This window comes from Natator depressus, chromosome 10, assembly GCF_965152275.1.
Source record: "Natator depressus isolate rNatDep1 chromosome 10, rNatDep2.hap1, whole genome shotgun sequence".
Classification (NCBI taxonomy): Eukaryota; Metazoa; Chordata; order Testudines; family Cheloniidae; genus Natator; species Natator depressus.
In genome coordinates this window covers 35,258,392-35,279,309 of record NC_134243.1, presented here as the reverse complement: position 1 = coordinate 35,279,309, position 20,918 = coordinate 35,258,392, and the positions used below count along the sequence as shown (strand labels likewise).

Sequence of the window (20,918 nt, the reverse complement as noted above, 5' to 3'; positions counted from 1 at the left end):
CTATTTGGGAAACATTGATTGTATTTCTCTCCTCCTACCCCCCAAAATTAACCTGGAGTTATTTCATAGAATCATAGAATCTCAGGGTTGGAAGGGACCTCAGGAGGTCATCTAGTCCAACCCCCTGCTCAAAGCAGGACCAATCCCCAATTTTTGCCCCAGATCCCTAAATGGCCCCCTCAAGGATCGAACTCGCAACCCTGGGTTTAGCAGGCCAATGCTCAAACCACTGAGCTAATCCCCCTTGATTGTGCTCTGAATGTGTGTGTTTGTTAACTGCTGGAAATCGAGCAGAGGGAGTTCAGATATTACTTTTAAGGGGACATGTAATATCTCTACAGCAGGAAATAAATTGTATCATGTTAATAGGTTACTGCAACATATTCTAGTAATCAGGGAACGAACCTGGAAACTCATGAGACCTGGGCTGTATTTCCAACTCTGCCAGTGACTTGCAGTGTAAACTGCCTCATTCATTTCAATAGGTTATATCTGAAAACTAAGGATTATATTTTAAATGTCACCACAACCTAGTATTTCATTGCTGATCATTTTAGCAGAAACATCCACCAAATGTACTTATTCTACCAAAGTCCCAAACTGCCTATTGCTCCCTCATAGATACCTGCTACTCAGGTGTCCCCACCCTTCCCCAGCTCCCAAACTTTTCCAATGCAGTTATATGAAAATCTTTGGAATACTGGAAATGGAAAATGTGGGGACACCATATAATAAATGCATTAATATAAAAATAAACAAAGATTAAGGTACTGATTGTATAATTCATACTCAACTCATTAAAAACCTTGATACTTTAAGGTATCATTTTCTGCTTTTCAAATTTTCTGCTTTTCAAATTTCCAAAGGAATCTTCAGAGAAAGCATTCCCAGAGGACTGGCTGGGTCAGAGGACTGGTAACGGACATAGAGCATGACAGTGTTGCCAGCTCAAATCCAGTACTGGTTGGAAGCGAGTGAAAGCTGCTACTGTCATTGGATGTTCAGTTGCCTCTATGAAATGTGTTGTGATCTCCTTCTGCCTCCCTAGCATTACTTCTGTCCACATCACAAAATCACCTCAACAACTGGTATCACTTAACCACCTTGTCAGCTATCTCAGTTGAGAAGCCAAAGATCGAATGAGCCTGAACTCCCTTCTCACCCCTAGACATGGTTTGTCCAGGACAGGAGCAAGACACAATGGGAGACTGTACACACTCTGGAGATGAATACAAGAACTTCAGTCCACAGGGGTGTCAGGCTAGTACCATACAAGAGCACAAAATCCACTTCCAACCCTGCAAGAGAGATCCTTGTTCAAATACTGCTCTATGAGCTGGCTGCCACCAAGCTGCCTCCTAACTTACAACAGGCAGGAGAGTTCACTGCCTCCAGAGCTGGCATACAAGCTGTGGAGCCATTGGCAGAGGAAACTCTCTAGCTAGCATCTAAAGCAGAGCACCAGCCTGGAGGAGGAATATGTACAAGCACAGAACTGGTGTACACTGCAATTTCCTTCAGGCTGGCAGAAATAACTAGGCTCACACACAGAGCTTCATTTTAACTCCTTCATGACTATATATGTACTGCATGGCTCTTGCCAGCGTATTTCATTCTGGTGAGGAAATCACTTGTGGGGCATTTCAGCCCCTTTGTTTTAATGAGTTCTTGTCACAAGCTCAGATGGATTTGGCTTGCCAGAGGTAGGAGAACCACCAGACCCTGGGATCTGTGCAGAGTAAGATAGGACTGAAGCACAGGGGTGAAGGAGCCTGACTGTGGGTGTTCATTGTTCATGGGGGGAGGGATAGCTCAGTGGTTTGAGCATTGGCCTGCTAAACCCAGGGTTGTGAGTTCGATCCTTGAGGGGGCCATTTAGGGATCTGGGGCAAAAATTGGGGATTGGTCCTGCTTTGAGCAGGGGGTTGGACTAGATGACCTTCTGAGGTCCCTTCCAACCCTGATATTCTATGATTGTCTCTGATCCCAGCCAGGTCGCCAGAGCATACAGGGGAGCTGCCAGCATCAGGGAATGGAGGATTACAGTGCAAGGACCCAAGAGAGAGAGACATGCCCTTCATCAGAGCAATGAAACACAGGAGAGCAGATTACAATAATCCCTCCCCAACCAATATATTCCACATACTTTCCCTTGCAGCCTCCACCATCACTGTGAGCCCACAGGTCACACCACACAGTGCCACCCTTTGCCTGCCCTCACAACACCACCACTCCCCACTGACCCCAATCCCCTAGCGTGACCTCTTCCTAGCATGACCCCTCCCTCTCACATTCCCCCAGCGTGACCCCCCCCAGTGCCCCCTCCCACAATTCCCCAGTGTGACCCCTCCTGCTCCTTCCCTTGCAGCCTCGCCACTATGACTTCCTCCCAGTCTCCTCCCGAGACCCCTTCCCTGCAGCCCACGCCCTCACCTTCACCCCCCCCCCCCCAAAGTACCTCCTCCGCACCGCAGGGAGTGACTCTCTCCTATCCCAGTCAAACGGCAGCGGACCGGACCCTTGCGACATTCAAGCCACTTCCGGGTGTTGCTGGCGAGTTGCTAGGAGACGCGATCCGCAGCTCGGAGGACTCCGTGCTGTCCTGCCCCCAATGCGTCCCGGGCAGGCACCGGAAGCCGTGACTCTAAGATTCCGCTGCCTGCAGTGGGGTGGGTGAACTATCCAGCCCCCCAGGCATACGGTACCAGACCCCAGCTCTCCTGAATAGAAGGAGAAACCTGATCTGTGAGTGGGGTGGGAGTGTGGGGTTAATATAGGGCCAGCAGCTTCCACTCCCTCCCACTCATGATGCCTTGGCAAAGGGAGCGGGCACCCTGCAGCACTTCACTTCTGCCCCCAGGGCCATCTTTCACCCCCAAAGTCCCTCTATGGGCATCAGATACATTGTCCCTGGCCGGGGTGCCTGTGGGCACCCAGCCAAAGGGGAGGTGCCAGGGGCCTGATGACACCAGCATCATTCACACTCAATGAACATAAACTATGAGTCACATGAGCCACAAAAGTCAAGAGCTTGGCTTTAAAATAATAATTTGGGGTCCTTGATTTGACTGCAGCCTTTTGAACCTTTAGGCAACACTTGGGGCATGTTTCTAGGCTTTTCTCTGCAACCACAAGGGCTAGAAGCTTTCCTTTAATCCCCCCCCCCCAAAAAAAAAATTTATTCTCATGCAATAACAAACAGTCCACCATAAAATGATGAGAATTGGCATCATGGGGCATATCTTTTCCATAGGGGCACATGATGGGCATCAAATATGCTCCTTTTGTGGGTGTTGTAAGTGCTGAGCAAATGGGTAGAAGTTACCAGCACTTTTCCGCACAGTGTCTCTCATTGGGGGTCTGAAACGCTGGCCCTGGTGAGCGCTGTGATCACCATACTCAAAAGTTTGTCCCCTGGAGATTAGTATTCCACAACTTTGGGCCTTGTGTCACCACATCATGATGCAATGTCCTACCTTTTTGTCAGCCGTGGACATGTTTTAATAGCATATAAGTCCTTCTTGCAGGGATCATTTCTGGGGTCACCCCCATTTTTATTGGGTTGATCCCCAGCATCTTGCTGTTGTGTCATGACATTCTCACAGCATGATGACACTGCATCATCAGTGTGGCCATGTCATGAAGACAAGTGATTTCCTGACACTGCCTTATAGTGATAGACTCATGGAGCTCAACACAGAGAAGGTTAAGAGGTGACTTGATCACAGCTTAATTACCTTAATGGAGAACAAATATTTGACACTCTAATCTTGTAGACAAAGGTATAACAAGATCCAATGACTGGACACTGAAGCTAGGCAAATTCAGACTAGAAATAAAGGGCAAATTTTTAGGTAAGGGTAATTAACCACCAGAGGTCACAGTGGATTCTCCATCACTGGCAATCAAGACTGGATGTTTTTTTTAAAGATCTGCCTTAGTTCAAACATGAATTAATTCAAGGAAGTCCTCTAGCCTGTTTTCTGAGGTCAAACTAGGAGATCACAGTTGACCCTTCTGGCTTTATAATCTATAAACCTATACAAATCTCACCTTTTATTTAAAAAAAAGAAAAAGAAAGTTTCTAGTCATGATGCTTGCAGAGAAAGCCTGAAAATGTGACTCAGTTTCACCCTGAAGTCTCAAAAACCAGAAGGCAAGTACAAAAATACCTTTGGAGAGATTTTTGTATTTAAAAACGCACATTTAAGCTAGCCTCATGATTTTTTTTTTGTGGGTGGGGGGGGGGGGGCTGACATTACTTTTGAATGCTAGGATCTGGCAAAACTGTGTCATGCCAGCTTCACATTGAAATGTGATTTGCTGACACAACGACATGATGAAAATGTTCCAATGTGAACATCATGCCTTCCCAGTGCCCAAATCTGTACAGTCTCAAACTCTACAAAGCAGCAGCTCCCTGGATACAGGCTTGTAGGCTGCTGGCCTGTCTCCCCAGCACAGGACATGCTCACTGCCATGCCTAAGTCTCTTTCAGGCCTTTCCTGCAGGGGTCAGTTTATTAACTCAAACACAAAATAGGCAAAACACCAAAACAGAGCAATTCCTTTGCCCACCCTGGCATACAGCTCCTAGAGTGTTCCCCCGGCCTCTTCCAGGGATGAAAGAATAATACATCCTTCCCTTCAACCCCCCAGCCATGCTCCAGGGCCTACTGCAGGAGCACATCTCCCTCCAGCAGCTCCAGCTAGCTGAGCATGCTCAGCCTTTACAACAGCTGGGTCTGATAATTGAATAGGGCTGGCTAGCCACAGGCTCCATGGCTCTTAAAGGGGCAGGCTACCCTGGTACAGTAACAAGGCTGATTGTGGTTCTGGAGGCAAGCACATAGGGAGATCTGTCTTAGGGAGCAAGTATTCCGCAGTTACAGCTAGCTGTCAGCATTTTTTGTGCATAAAGTTTTCCTGCCCCAAAATATGGTTTTACAAACACTGAATTTTTTCACAGGAAAGTGTCTATTCAAACCAAAAACAATCAACCAAAACATTTAGAATGAAGATTGGTCATTAAAAATTTCTTGCAGGGAAATGCAGGATTGTTGTAGCTGTGTCAGTCCCAGGATATTATAGAGACAAGGTGGGTGAGGTACTCTCTGTGTAAGCTCAAAAGTTTGTCTCTCTCACCAACAGAAGTTGGTCCAGTAAAACATATTACCTCACCTATCTTCTCTCTCTTGCGGGGAAAATGTCAGTTTTCTAACCAGCTCTGCCTGCTGTGTCCTATGCTGTGAGCACAGCCCACTGCTCTGTGACCCAGCCCGTCTACCTCTGTACATTCCTCTCAGCTTGTCATGCATGTTGCCACCACAGCACTTTCCACCCGAGTCATGTTATGCCGGTAGCAGGAGTCCCAGTGCCAGACCTAGGTCTTTCTCGCATAGTAGGGTGGAATACCGCCCCAAGACACTGGATCAGTCTTGTTCTTTCCTTTTCTATCAGCATCTCTCGATTCCTTCTTCCCCCATATTTTAGCAACTAAGAGGAGCAGCCGACTGAGAGGGATGCCATAGCAGCCACATTCACCCGAGCATCTGGGTGGAGATCCTCAAAGGTATTAGGCTTCTAACTTTTACTGAAATGAGTGTATCAAGCCTGCAAAGAGGAAACTCAGGCAGGGACAGCTGTGAGAGACTTACCCCCTCGCCTGCTTCTTTCCTAGGCCTCGGGATACCTGAGAGCAGTGAGTGCACTACATTCAAACTGTAACTGCTCTGCTACAGCAGGCTGAGCCTACTGATAAGGACAAGCTGCCTGGCTTAACTCTTCAAATGCTGGACCCAATTGGTGTAACAACATCTGCATCCCTGAAAAAGCTAGTGGGCCAACTTCAGGCCTAGGGCCCCATTCTTCCCCTCCCCCAAAAAGGTATGAGTAACTCCCATTGACTTCAAGGGAGCTGCTCTCACCTTGTGGTGGGTAAATAGGGCCACTGGTGTAAGTCTGTTAATGATAATGGAGTTGTCTCAGGGGCAAATTTGGCCCATTAGCTTTTGCCACTACTCATACCCTTCTGCCTCATATACACATAGACCACTCCCATCCCCACTTCCTTAGACTGGTACAGGTATTCAAAGAGTGATAATATCTTTGGAACCCCAGATCAGGGCTCCTTTCTGAAGGCTGGCCTGGCTTAGGGACTGTGGAGAATACACAGGGCTTTTGGATAACTCAGGAGTAAAGGGAAAAATAGCTAGGTGTTTGGGGGTAGGGGGATCTTATGCTGGGATTCAGATCTCTGGGGAATGGAAGGATATGATGTGGGGAACATGTAACTGGGGAGTGGGTGGGAGAACATGTTTTTAGGGAGAACATGTGCTGCATTGTGGGGGAGAGGGTAAAATGGGCTCAGTCAGGGCCACCAGTGCTTAATTTCTGCCAGGGCTTGCCAGGGCTGAGCCCTGGCACCTCTAGGCTTGGCAGTTCACAGCCCCAGTATGGCCGGCTTGCCGCGTCAGTTATGAAAGTAAAAATATTGCTTGATCCCTGGCATCTCTTTCATTACAAAGTAAGCACTGAGGGCCACCTCCCCTCAGGTCTCCCCTAGATCCAGAAGTGTGCAAGAGAGACTCTGCAGCACACCCTGGGGGAAACGAGGACCCAGGTGTTGCCTCCCCTCTTGCCCCACCCCTCAAGTGGCTTTTGGGGAAAGCTTGCAGAGAGGAGCCAGCCAGAGACTCCAGCTGGCAGGAGCGGAAGAAGCCCAAAGTAGGGACCTCAGAGAACTCGCTACAGTTCTCTGCCCTGCAAAAATAGCTGTTTGCTCCACACCTCCCTCTCCTTCACAGCCTCATCACCTTAGCTTCACTCCCCTGCCCCCTTACCCTTTTCTCCCCCACCTTGTCTCCCTCACCCCCCTTCCCTTCCATATCCCCTCTCCCTTCGCTTTCCTTTCCCTCTAGTGGGTCCCCTCCTACGTAAGCCCACCCAGGAAAAAAATCCCTGGCACTACTAGTAACATGCCGTTTGCTGCCAGCACATTGTTCACTCTGCTGGTGTGTTCTACATCATCCCCTGCCCTGGATCTATCTTGTCTAGTTATATGGTGAACTCTTTGGGAGAGGGACTGTGTCTGTGCAGTGCCTAGCACAATGGGACCCCCACTGGCTGGCCCTTAGGCACTGCTGTAATAAACATGATTAACAATAATAATATGTGGAGGTGGTAAGGGGGGCCATTCATAAATCTCTTCCTCCCCATATTGCGCCACCTAGCTACCTATCTAGCTCTTCCTAGGGCAGAGGTGGGCAACCTATGGCCCGCGGGCCACATCCGGCCCATAGGACCGTCCTGCCCGGCCCCTGAGCTCCTGGCCTGGGAAGCTCACCTCCAGACTCTCCCCCACTGCCCCCCTCCCCTGCAGCCTCACCTCGCCGCGCTGCCAGCACAATGCTCTGGGAGGCAGGGGGAGCGAGCTCCTGGGGCAGTGCAGCTGCAAAGCCCGGCTTGACCTGGTGCTCTGTGCTGCGCGGCGCGACTACCTCTCCTGGTGCAGCTGCACTGCCAGCCACCGGTGCTCCAGGCAGCATGGTAAGGGGGCAGGGAGCGGGGGGCGGGGGGTTTGGATAGATGGCAGGGGAGTTCGGGGGGTGGTCAGGGCCGTGGATAGGGGTCGGGGCGGTCAGAGGATGGGGAACAGGGGGGTTGAATGGGGGCAGGGGTCCTGGGGGGCAGTCAGGAAGGAGAGGAGAGGTTGGATGGGGCAGCGGGGGCGGTCAGGGGACAGGGAGTCGGGGGGTGGATGGGGCAGGGGTCCGGAGGGGCAGTCAGGAAGGAGAGGGGGGTTGGATGGGATGGTGGGGGGCAGTTAGGGGTGAAGGGTCCGGGGGCAGTTAGGGGACCGAGAGCAGGGGGGATGGATGGGGCAGGGGTCCCCAGGGGGCCGTCAGGGAACAGGGTGGGTTGGATGGGGCAGGAGTCCTGGGCGGGCTCATCAGGGGGCAAGAAGCAGGGGGGGTCGGATAGGGGGTGGCGGACGGGCTATGCCTGGCTGTTTTGGGAGGCACAGCCCCCCCTAACCGGCCCTCCGTACAATTTCAGAAACCCGATGCGGCCCTCAGGCCAAAAAGTTTGCTCGCCCCTTTCCTAGGCCATCTCCCCAACTTCTTTGATCCTGTCTTGGTCCTGGGCGCGGATCTGGGGTCTGATCCAAAGTATGGCAGCTTGGTGTGTATCCTGGCTGTGCAGGGGGGAAAGTCCTCTCCACGGTTCACCTGGGGTGAAAGAAACAAGACTGGAATTGGCTGTTCTCTTAAATCAGCCGGAGGGAGTCAAATCTAGCACCTGATGTAACTCCACCATGGCCTGGGTGATGTGAGAGTGAGTGGGGCCTGAACAGCTTACTCCAGCTACCAGTGCGTCAGTTACAAAGCCTGGGGAGGGCTGTGAAATGACTGTAACACATACAACCCCTCCTGGGTGGGATACCCTCTTCCTTCCCTCCCACACCCCTTCTGCAGCATGTTGCCCTTTGCTGATAAGGTTCGTGTGTGCGCTTCACATACTCCTGCTCTTGGCTGTCCAAGGTGGCAGACAGTTGTGGCATGATAGAAGGGTGTGGGGCTCAACCCCAGCTGCGGGATTTGCAATGCTTACTACCAAGTATAGGGCACTCAGTGCCAGTTGTGGAGTGTGTCTGTGCAACATTCACTACAGGACTATGGGGTAGTCAATGACAGTTGTGTGTGTGTGCATGTCATGCTTATTGCAAAAATGTGAGACACTCAGTCCCCATGGTGCAGTTATGCATGTGTGTGTTATTGTATGTGTGTGGAATGCTCGCTGCACAAATGTGGGGTGCTCAGTCCTGGTTATGTGTGCATGTGTATCATGATCACTATAGAAATTTGGTGATCTCAGCCTGGCAATCATTTTAGTGTCTCTATTCTGAACTCCTTGCTTTCTGTGGATATTTTTCCAGCCCTGGGATGCGCAGTGTACTCAATGCCCTTTGTACTGTCTAAAACAAAAAGGCCAAACAAAACCATCAAATAATCAGTTATCTTTAATGTTTAACTCCATCCTGATGAAGGCTATTGTGAACTACACACAATGGACAATGCTACCCTGTTCCTGACCTAGGCTTGATTCTCAATTCACACCATCTTCCTTGATTCCATAAATGTGAAGACCCAGCCAGTCTGAGATTGGTATGTGTTGATGACAGGTATCTATACTAGCATCTGGAAGGGAATAGCCTTTATGTGCAGGAGGGATGAGAGGGAATTCTGAGTAATCATGACACATCTTAAGCTACTGTAGTAGAGCTGACCCAATCCAAATAACTCAGGTAGAATTCTGGGGTCCCAGTTCTTGTCTCTGCCAGCAGATGTCACTGTAAGGCAATCACATAACTGAAATAAATGGTTTCAATGCAGAACTGTTGAGCCCTTTCTAGGACTTAGGTTTGGACTGTCACTGGCCACCCAAGGATTATCGGAACTATAGGGGGGCCTCACACGGTATTTAAAGACGTTGACACAATTATCCCCAGAGTCTGCTACTAAAAGCAGCCCAGAGTTGGAACAAGCCACTCCTGCAGGCTTCCGCAGCCCCTTAGAAACCAGGCAGATGGGAGACCCGCTCTTGGGGAACAGGTGGACTGCTCGGTGCTGTTCATCTGCCACAATTATGTTGCCTTCTACGTCGGCACAGACCCCAGCTGGGTTGCCAAACTGGTGCCCGTATCTGCAGCCAAGGGAGCCCACCAGCTTATGGTTGCTATTGAAGAGCTTCACGTCACCACATTCCTCGCTCACAATGAACCCGCCATCACGTGCCAAGCAGACATAGCGGGGTCCACGCAGGTTGGAGACGGAGTGAGTATTCTGTATCCTGAAGGCATGGTCCAGAGCAAAACTGTGGACTTTGCCCTGAGTGTAGTCTGCTACCAGGATCCTTCCTGTGGAGTCCACTCCAATACCCCTGGGAGAATCAACCTTCCCGATTTTGATCCACTCCCCTTTGGAAAATTTGGAGTGATGGTTGAATATGTGGATGGTCCCATTCATCATGTCCGTAACAGCTACCATCCCTGCCCGAGTCACAGTCACATCTTCTGGCAAAAAGGATTCACTTTCCTTTCCCTGTTCCACACATGGTAAGGACTGCAAAGTCTGACCCGAGCGAGTGAGGATGTGGACCCAGGGTGCATTCTCACTAGTCACATAGATAGAGCCATCCAGCGAGCAATGGATTCCACTTGGTCCCCCATAGCGGCAGCCATTGGGGTTGGGGATCTGCTGAACCAGGTCATTTTGTCGGTAATGGAGGAGGTTTCTGATGTTGTCCAGGTCATGGCAGATAACCTTTGCCTTCTCAGCCAGCTGGTGGACTTGATGTTCTGTCACCATGCCCATCCCATGATGGTTGCTCAGAAGTGGGCTTGCCTTCTGGAGTGTAGTGTCTGATTTCATTTGGAGCGTGTAAACAGTCTTCAGAAGTTTCTCCTTCCGCCAGGTGGCCTCCAGAGTATAGTCCATGGCTAGTTTCTCTTCCTGTTTGGAAAAAGTGATACAATCATTACAGTCCTGAGCAATATCCTCTGAGCAATATCCTCTGAGGGCAGAGTCTGATTGCAGATACACTAGTGTAAATCCAGAACAGTTCCATTGACTTCAGTGGACCCATGTATTTAAGACCAGATTCTGGCCTCTTATACAAATATATATACAAGAAATAAAGGCAAACAGGGAAGGGGTTACCCTTGCATAACGTCTGCATCCGAAACTCTGGGATTTCCTAAGAAACAGGGCCACATTCTCAGCTGGCGTAAACTAGCATAGGTCCATTGACTTCACTGAAGATTATACTAGCTGAGGATCTGGCGCAGGGTTTTTATAATTCACAGTGGTGTCGGTGCAGGCTAGCCTACAGGATCACTAGCTCTGTATCTGGTACTCTTTGTGTTAGTGGGCTGGCCACAGCATCGCTTAATTCATTTTTTTCTATAACTCCATTTATTGAAGCAACACTCAATATTTGCCTAAACCAGTGGTCCCAAAACCTGGGGGGCTCAGAGGAATGTTCAGGAGGGTGCTTGGTGGGGCCCGGGCCAGCCACCAAGGGGGTTGGGGAGGGAGTGCCACTCAGCCCTGCTCTGCCCCCAGCCCCAGCTCCAGCCCCAGCTCCACTCTGCCCTCAGCCCAGCTCCATCGGGCCCCAGCCGCAGCTCTGCTGCTCCGCCCTCAGCCCAGCTCTGCTCTCATTCCCTCTCCACCCCCAGGCCAGCTCCTCCCCCATCCCCAGTTCTCCCCCAGCTTCACCGTCAGCCCAAGCTCCTCTGCTGAGCCAACTGTGCAGTAATGGAGGGGGTTGTGGACGGATTCCATTACTTGTAAAGGGTGGGGAGGCACGACAGGAAAAGTTTGGGCACCACTGGCCTTAAAGAATCAGGCAGATTGTTCAGATGTGGGTTTGCATTGTTTGCTCAACACCAGTTTTGTTGTCAGGTTCAGATGTAGTCAGCAGCTTTGCCAAGTGTGAAAAAAAATGGTCTTTAAAGAGTCAGAAGGCATGGAAAAAGCACACAGCATCTGTGCGTGACTTATCTGGTGACTTGCACTCTGAAATAAATGCCCATGTATTTATTTTAAAAAAATCAGACATTCAAAGATATGTAATGCTGTCATAACCAATGCTAACACAGGGGAGGTTTATGTCTTCCTCCAGAGAGGTTTATGTCTGCTACTGCTGCCCTTAAACTACTGTAGCTGCTCCTTTAACTAAATCAGAAGTGCCTCCTACTTTAAAAGTCAGAGGTTCCACATTCAGTCCCCGCAGACAGTTCAGCCAAGGATGTTGTTACAATTTTATTTGAACCTGAGATCAGACATAGGGGTTGGGTTGGGGATTTTCTCTCCTTCATCTCTTCAAAAAACAAGACAATTAGGAAATTAAATGCACAAAACTCAGGAAATTTAAAGATATGGGCCCCAGTCCTACAGTCGGTTCCACACAGACTGACTCCATTGCAGGATCAGGGCCACGGTTCCCATAGGTTTCAGAGTAACAGCCGTGTTAGTCTGTACTCGCAAAAAGAAAAGGAGGACTTGTGGCACCTCAGAGACTAACCAATTTATTTGAGCATAAGCTTTCGTGAGCTACAGCTCACTTCATCGGATGCATACACGTAACCATAGTAACCTAAAGGGCTACATTACACAAACTCACTGCATGACCGTTTTAAATAAGAGGAAACCAATGCACCATGAGGCCAAGCGACTAGAGCCAAATTAACGCTCCTAGTGAAGAGTTTATCTGAGAGAAGTAGCCTTTTTAAAAGTCCCTGTATTTCCATGAACAGACTCTGATTTCTACACATTTGTACTTTTTCAATGAGAACCTGTTTTAGCTGCTAGTGGTTGTTTATGAATGATTACGTTGGCTAGATCTTGTATTATGTTCCTTGCAGCATGTGACTGGTCATCAGCACATGATGTTGTCACTACTTCTTGACTAGGTGAGTAAAACTTTCCAAACAATTGCAGGGCGGGAAGACTTCAGGTGCAAGTATCCATCTCGGTGTGTAATTTCCCTTATTTACATGCAAATATGGGAATGTCTATGAAAACCAGCCATTCCCTAAACAGCCATGCAGACAAAAATCCCATTTGCACAACAGTTTGTGGAAAAGCAAACAAAAACACAGGCACAAATATGGTTGAACCCAGCTGTTCTTTGGATCTGAGGGTTGGGAATACAGTGGTGCAGTTTTCTTCTCCATCTAATTTCCACTCACTCAAAGCTCAACTACACTGCAGCACCATGCAGTGACCGGTGCACCTTGGAGCTTGGCCCCCCTGCTTGCTCATGGTGCCAATAATAACCATCTTTTGATCAGTAGATCTCAAAGCACTTTACAAAGGAGGTCAGTGGCATTACCCCCATTTTGGGTATAGAGGAATGGAGACACAGAGACATAAAGTGCCTTGTCCTAGGGCATCTAGCAGCAGAGCCAGCACTCTAACCCCTAGGCCACGCAGGAATACACACACCCATAGGCATACAGCGTAAGCTCATACAATGCACATCTTTCTCTGAGACTGTCGTTACAATCAGCAGTCATCCCAGCAATAAGCATATTACATCCAGAGCTCTGTTTGTGACGTCCGAGCTCGGGCACACATTGAGACAGCAACTTAGGTCAAAGGTTTCCGGCGTGCTTAGCTAAACTTGGACAGCTGATTCCATAGCTGGACCCCTTTTCAGAAGCCACTAATTTTGAGGCCTAACTATGGATTGAGGTGCCAGTTTGCAGGTACCTAGATGGGACAATTTTGGCCTAAACAAAGGCATAAAAACACAGCCCAAGGAAAGCTGAGGAAATACATTGCATATACCTTGTTCTGCTGTGTGTGTGGAGAGCTTTTCCTCCCACTGATTTGCTGCTCCCCTGTTGCTTCCCACATCCCTGCAGCGCAGGTCTCGCAGGAAGGGATGAGCTGGGCTGTGAGCTGCTTTTGTTGTTAGCAACCGAGCTCGACTCAGCCACTCACTGTGCCTGTGTCAACATGACGGGGCTGCCTAACCCAAGCAGGGCTGGACTTCTGGAAGCAGAGCAGGCCCGGACCTCTGGAAGCAGAGGCCCATTGGGAAAGGCAATGCAGCATGCTAATGGGGGAACCACACTTGTAGGGAGCAGGGCCAGGAGGCAGGGAAGTAGGGATTGTCCCATCACTTGCACCTTCCTCTGAGGATCTCAAAGCACGTTGCACACATTAGTGAGTTAATTTTTGCAGCAGGGCAGGACAGGGCAGAATTATCATCCCCATTTTACAGATGGGGAGACCGAGGCACAGGAGGTTAAAGGCCAAATCCTGCCCTGGGCTGTGCTGGTGGGAGAAGAGGGTATAGGGTGCTCAGCACCAGCACAGAGTTCTTACCTAGCTCTCAAGAGAATGCTAGGAAAGGGGCTGTCATCTGTATCTGGAGGGCTTGCTGCTTCTTCTCATGGGGGGCAGGTGTGTCCTGGTAGACTGAGTACAGGGCTGGGGCAGTCGGTACTGCTGGGTCCTTTTACTGACTCTGCTGCTGATTCACTGTGTGACCTTGGGCCAGTCACTTTCCAGCCCTGCGCCTCAGGCTTCCCATGTATAAAATGGGAGATAGTGGTTCTTTCCCAACTCTGTGAGGCACTTTGAGATCAATGAATGAGAAGCTGCTACGCATTATTATTGTCAATGAAGCAGCTCGGAGCCCCTCCAGTGCCCAGTCTGAGCTATCTCATGCCCTGCACTTGCTGGATGGCAGGTCTGTTCTCCTCCACCCCCTCCAGCATGGCTCTGACTGGTAATGGCAGGATTTGCTCTAACGGAATACGCTACCCAAGGTTACATGGCAAGATGGTGGCAAAGACAGGAATAAATGCCAGTTCTTCTTACGCCTGGATTTATGTGGCAACAACTACTAGACTATGCTTCTCCACTTCCAGCTTCTCTCCAAAGACCAGGTGTACACCCTGTCTGCCATTACGCTTGCCCTTCTGTTTCCCATCCCGGCTGAAAACTAGCAGATCAAAGACAACCAATGGCCCAAATCAATCAAACTTCTAGGGCATGGGCTCAGGTTTGGTTTCAAGGATGCAGTGGGAGGACCTCTACCTGAGCCATTTCAGCCCCCTAGTGAAAGTGTTGTACATCTGCTCAGCTCAAGTAAGGAAAAGACTCATGACTGTCATGAATCCACCCTTATGACTGATCCTGTACCCAGAAGAATCAGCTGGGTACAATCTGAAATGTCTGGATCAGAATTTCCCCAAACACTGGTGGGGTTGGGATGTAGGAGTTTTGGTTCTATCTGTTGCAGAGATGGGCTAAAGCTGGGGAGTATGGATCTGGAGCAGAACTTCCCTGAAGTTGAATCTACAGGTGGGCTTGGTTCTGTTCAGTGCTGAGATGGATTCAAGCTATGGAGCATGCGTCTGGATCAGAACTTCCCCAAAGTCTGGGGATGTTTGAATCTGGAATCTCTGGTTCTGTCCCTGTTGCTGTTCTGTTGCTGAGATGGACTCAGGTTGGATCTGGAGTTTGGATTGTTGTACCGAGCTATGGCTTTTGTATCTAGCTCAGAACTTCCCTGAAGTTTGGGGGTGTTTGGATCAGGGATTTCGTTCTGTTTGCAACGGAAACAGCTCCAGCTGTGGAGCTTGGATCTAGGTGAGCCATCTCCCAAAGATTGGGGGTGTTTGGATTTGGGGTCTCCAGTACAAATAAATATCATATATAACTAGAGGTGACAAGCAGGACAGTCTCAGCTGGACACTGGGAGGACTGTAGGAGGCTTCAAAAACCATCTCCCACGGCAACAGGGTTTGACCTTTTGTTGCGCTGTTGTTGGTTTGATAAACAAACACAGCCATTGGCCCTTGGGCTCACATTCACCTTTTCAGGACTGTGGCCCTGTCACAACCTGTTTGAGAGCCACCCCCGAAGCCCTAGAGACACCTCTGTCAAGGCAGGGTCCTGACAGAGCTCAGCGCCCTGCCCTGGCCAGGCCCACCTTGGGACAAGAGACTGCAGGGCACGGAGACAGAAGTACTCCCTACTCCCTTGTGGAGATATCCCAAGTCCCAGTACTAACTGGCTGCCTGGCTCAGTTGGGGGGTGGGCTGGGCTGCAGGGACAGAGATCCAGGGGCCCAATTCAGGCTTGCCATAAGGAGGTTCCTCTCCCATTGATTCCAGTGGAGTGCCCCCGATTGAGCTAGCCCCAGGTGAGTTGTATGAATGGGGTAACTCCTCCCACAGCTCCACTGACCTCCAACAATATTAGGAGCCCTCTGGGAGTTCAGGCAAGTTCTAAAGGGGATTCCCTCTTCTGAAGCCTGTCTGCATTCCAGATGGAGATCTCTGTTGTGGGCATGATAGCTTCTGGGGGAGGGTGCATAGCCCACCTGAGGACCTGGAAGGTGCCCTGAAATGCCAGCGGCATCAGGGAGATAGGGGAAGTAATGCCAAGAGACTATACAGAGAAGCAGTCGACAGGCATCCCAACGTGGAGGACTAACTGTGTTGAAGAGGGTAAGGTTTATTCTTCTTGGTGAAATGGTCTATTGCAATTATTCATCAATTGGCTGCCTCAGGGATCTAGTAACAGGCTGAGGAAGGTGCCTCCCACCCATACCACAGAAGGCAGTGGGGCAGCAGGGTAACGCTATATATATGGGGGTAAATTCCTTCTTGCCCCCTGAATGTGATCTGCTGATTTCCTGAAGAATGAGCTTTGATTACCTAGTTTTACCCTGATCACAAAGTTATCCAGCCCTTTAAAAGACCTGCCACAGAATGTGATCATATAGATCCTGCACAGGTCTCAAAAGAACATGCATATCTTTGCATTCACTTCTGCTGTTTTTAACCTCTGTCTGGGATAGGCACTGGGAAATCCCCCCTTGAGGGCATACTCTCCCTGCCAAGTACAAAAGGAGACAGAGAGCTTCCCCTCTTCCCTGGGACAACTATGGTGGAGCTGGGAGCTCATATCCCTGAACAGGTCTCTGGAAGCATCACTGCTCCTTCCCACTGCCCATGTGTGGCTCTCTCCTAACTTGGATGGCAGAGTAACAGCTACTGCCTTGAGGAAAAAGCAAAAGAAATATCCCATATCTTCTCCACACGTCCAGCCCCTCGCTATCAGGAAGTAGGAGAGTGCAGAGGACCAGTTGCCTATACAACCAAAGACACAGATAGTTTCAGTTCAGGTAGATTTCATTAACCCTTTGATTTTGGGCATCTCCATTCCCAGAAACATAAGCAGCAGCTTTAGGGATCCTGAAAAGGGCTACAGCCTGTTTGGCAATATCATCATTCATAATAATAAAAATACATACCGCCGTGCAAACACCAATGCTGCTCACTACCTTCCCACTCAGCCTGGATGTTTGACTGCAGTTTCCCCCTCTGGTCTCCAGGAGGCTTAGTCTATCTAAATAACCACGGAAGAAAAATGACTGTCAATAGTTAAAAAACAAAGTGTGTGAGAGAGACAGAGTTTACCAGCCGTGCATTTTAAAACAATAACTGAAGTAAAAGCAGTTTAAAGTATGAACGGTGACAGGAGGAGGCAGTTAACCCTTTCTGAATGTCTGCTTCAACGTCGCATCCATTCTGCCTCTCCAAATTCTTCCCTGCAGGTTCACTGTGATACAGAACCTTCACTTCCTGTCCTAAACCCATGGGCCGTGTTGCTTTGTGATATTAAACAGCTGCAAAATTTCACGCCAATGGAGGCTACGTTTCAGTGCTAGGTGACGCCATCCCCCCTTGTATAGTTTATATGATAGTTTGTTAAGCGCTTTGGGATTCTTTGGGATCTATAAAAAAGCAAGATCTATCCATCTATCCAGAATAGGGTGGACCAGGGGCCCATTTTTTGCCACTGCCTCCCCCCACCTTTCCTCTACCCCCAAGGTCCTGCCCCTCCAGCCAGGCGGGCAGCTGGAGCCTGGCCAGGGAGCCCAAGCAGCAGGGGGCACTGCTGCGGACCCGCCACTGCCCGGGGTGGGAGGGCCGAGAGGAGCCCCCAGCCCATGTCCCTACCCCGCGGGCTCCCCACCCAGGGCAGGTGGAGGATCTGCGGCTCCTCACAGCTGCCTGACTGTGTGGCTCTTACTGTGGCCGGGCTGCAGCTCCGAGGCCCCGTCCCTTGGCTGAAGCCAGGTTGGGGTAAGAGCCGCATGGCCAGGCAGCTGTGGAGAGCTGTGAACCCTCTATCTGTCCTGGGTGGGGGACTCATATGGCGGGGACATGGGCTGGGGGCTGCTCTTGGCCACCCACCCCAGGCAGGTAGAGGGTCTGCGACTCCCAGCCCACTCCAGCTTCTGGCTTGGCTGGGGGCGGGGCCTCAGGTGGAAGGTATGGAAGGGGCGGGGCCCCTGGCTTCTCCACTTTTGGGAAGGCTCTGCGGGGGCTAGATCTATCTATCTAATCTTAGTTTGCAGTGTTGTTGTAGCCGTGTTGGTACCAGGATACTAGAGAGACAAGGTGGGTGAGGTAATATTATTAGAGCAACTTCTGTTGGTGAAAGAGATGAGCTTTCAAGAGCAGAAGTTGGTCACATTAAAGATATTTCTTCAACCACCTTGTCTATCTAATCTTTGGTATTTACACAAGCCCCCATTTCCATAGTATCTGAGCTTCATTCTCTGGTCACCTATCTATTTACATTGCTATGCCAATGATTAGAGACTGTTGTAGTTAAAGTTGCAGGAGCATTTCCATGTCAACTCCCTGTTTTCAGTCACTCGTAACTTTCACCTGTCAGGCTGAAATTTTCCATGCTTGACCTTTGTGTAAAGATGGATTTTGGGAGGGGAACTCTGAGCAAAAATGGTTTCACCATTTTTGAATAGGAGGGGAATGAAACAATATATATGCTTTTGCTTTCTAAAGTACAGCAAAAAAAAATCTTTGGGTGTTTCTTTGACAGTTCTGTAGCACAAATGGTTGGGGTTATAAAGGTGAAATATGGCACTTCCAAACTATGATGGCAAAGCTGTGAGTGGGAGCCATTCTCTGTGTGTAGTAGCAGGACAAGTTCTAGTTGTTATTTTGTCCTTTTTAGTTCTCTGAAGCTGTCTGCTTTCCTGTAAGGCAGGACCAGGCTGATGGCTGGAATTGTTATGCTAGCTGACTTCTTGCTTACTGTGTGCCTTACTGTGCTGCTAGCATAAGGGGGTGTTGTTTCAAAGGAGAATTTGAAAGGATGCTTGAACCCTAATAGCACTGGCTATATTACTCCTGGGCACTGCATTCTCTCTCCCTGTTTCCCCATAGCAGTTTTACCTAGCTGTAAGGAATTGGTATGCTTTGATTTTGAGTGGCAATTTGGTTTGTCTCTTATATGTTTTCTATGCCCTTTGATTGACTGGCCAATAACATTTGTAAGATCATAATATCTGGGTCTTTTTTTCTGAGACACGTTGTGACTGGTCCCTTCCCCGCCCCCGGGTGCCACCTGGAACTGGGGTACCACTGATCCCCCCGACCCACCAGCCTGAGCTCCCTCTCACACTGTGGTGCTGTAACAAGTTGCTAAGCTCTCCAAGCTTGCTCTTTCACCAGCATACACACAGGTAGGGACACACCCAGCTACAGCACTACACACAGAGTTGCTGAGATCAGCTTTGCATGGGAAGGCAGCTAAGGCACCTCCCAGTTCCTACCCCACTTTGGAGGGTAAACCCAAAATTGTACCGTCTTGCCCTGCACAGAGAACTGTACAGTGTAAGCTCATGAAATTCGCCCCCTCCTTCAATGTGGAGAGAGATGTGCAACAGCTTTCTGCCCCAAGTTATAATTTCCACACACACTGGTTTTAGACAAAACAAAAACAAGTTTATTAACTACAAAAGATAGATTTTAAGTGATTATAAGTGATAGCAAACAGATCAAAGCAGATTACCATAGTAAATAAAAAAACAGCAAACTGATCTTAACACACTAGATAGGTAGGATATGAATTAGAAAATTTTCACACTGAGTGATAAACAGGCTCACAGATTCTTAAGGCACAAGCTGCCTTGGCTTTCCCAGGTTTTCACACACAGGCTAAAAATCCCTCTAACCTGGGACCATCACTTTCCACAGTTCAGTCTTTGTTCCTCAGGTATTTCCAGGTGTGTTGTTGTAGGGAGAGTGAGGTACCATCGTGATGTCATTGTCTCCCTTTTATATCTGCTTCCCACTTGCTCTTTTGTTCTGACCTGGGTCAAACAGTTCCCATTGTGTAGTGCTATCTCTGAAAGGTTTCTGTTGTACACAGTCCCTGGGGTAATCCTTGTGCTTGTGTGCATTTCCTCAATAAGCCATTAACATTGTTTGGCCTTTTTACTGTTGTACCTGAAAGGCTGCTTGTGGGTGTTTTCAACCTCACAACACGTTTCAGTAATACATACGTAGCCAAACTTCATAACTTACATACGACGATGGCACATACAATCCAACAAGATATTAATGTCTAGCAGATCAAGACTTCTAGAATGATACCTCACAAGGCATATTTTGTACAAAACATATCCTAATTACATGATAGTGGTGAATATTGGGGTGTCAGGGTGTCACACATGTAATGGACCAAATGCTCCATAGAGTGGCTTTAAATTTAGGCACTTAACTTTGAAAACCTAAATTTTGTGGCAGCCCAAAGCTTGGGCACTAAAATATTGGATACTCAAAATATGTGGACACCCAAAATTGAGAGCTGAATAGAGGCCACTTCGGAAATTTGGTCTTAAGAAATTAACTCCATGTGACTCCAGACTCAGTAGCATACAAGTGAGGGGGTTAGTCTGGTTTTCTGATGACCATGGCATCCAGGTGAGGCATGGAGCAGCAGCTCTCCCCAGATTCATAGATTTCTACGTTCCAAGGCCATCGTGATCATCTGGCCTGACCTCCCGTGTCACACAGAACATAGGGCTTCCCTAATTTATTCCTGTTTCAAATACACCTATACCCCGATATAACAGGACCCGATATAACACAAATTTGGATATAACGCAGTAAAGCAGTGCTCGGGGGTGGGGGAGGCGGGGGGCTGCATGCTCCGGTGGATCAAAGCAAGTTCAATATAACGTGGTTTCACCTATAACATGGTGAGATTTTTTGGCTCGCAAGGACAGCGTTATATTGGGGTAGAGGTGTATTTGAAGCAGATAACTTGGGGATCTGTTCTTGTCATACTTCCTGGACTGTGTGATTGCTTGTAGGTGCTATTTTGAAGTAGGAGGCTAGTGACCCTCTGTGGTCACCCCATATTCCCATACAACTTGTACCTTCAGCAGTCAAAATTGGTGCATCCTTTCCTATGGCCCATTCTATGAACAGTCTGCAGATCTCTACACCAACACCCACAGGTGCTGAATCTCCTCCCACATATACTGATTTACTCCTGTAAATTAGGA

General features: G+C 49.1%; 2 protein-coding genes across 5 annotated transcripts in view; both read right to left on the bottom strand.

The window, feature by feature from the left end:
• Positions 1–5,726, bottom strand: part of PIGQ (phosphatidylinositol glycan anchor biosynthesis class Q) — a 52,464-nt gene extending 46,738 nt beyond the window's left edge. For 2 of the 4 annotated variants that reach the window (XM_074965721.1, XM_074965723.1), the window contains exon 1: positions 5,657–5,726. The gene's annotated coding sequence lies outside the window, so the exon portion shown is untranslated. Of the gene's footprint in view, positions 1–2,458; positions 2,577–5,656 lie in introns of those variants that run through there. The other 2 variants (XM_074965718.1, XM_074965722.1) reach the window with 1 other exon arrangement.
• A 3,301-nt stretch (positions 5,727–9,027) lies between these two features.
• On the bottom strand, positions 9,028–13,510 carry NHLRC4 (NHL repeat containing 4). The gene is made up of 2 exons (XM_074964690.1): positions 13,358–13,510; positions 9,028–10,513 (listed from the first exon to the last, which is right to left on the bottom strand). Exons 1-2 carry the CDS (start codon positions 13,424–13,426, stop codon positions 9,386–9,388), a joined length of 1,197 nt encoding a protein of 398 aa, XP_074820791.1. The 5' UTR covers positions 13,427–13,510; the 3' UTR covers positions 9,028–9,385.
• Between the last annotated feature and the right edge of the window lie 7,408 nt (positions 13,511–20,918).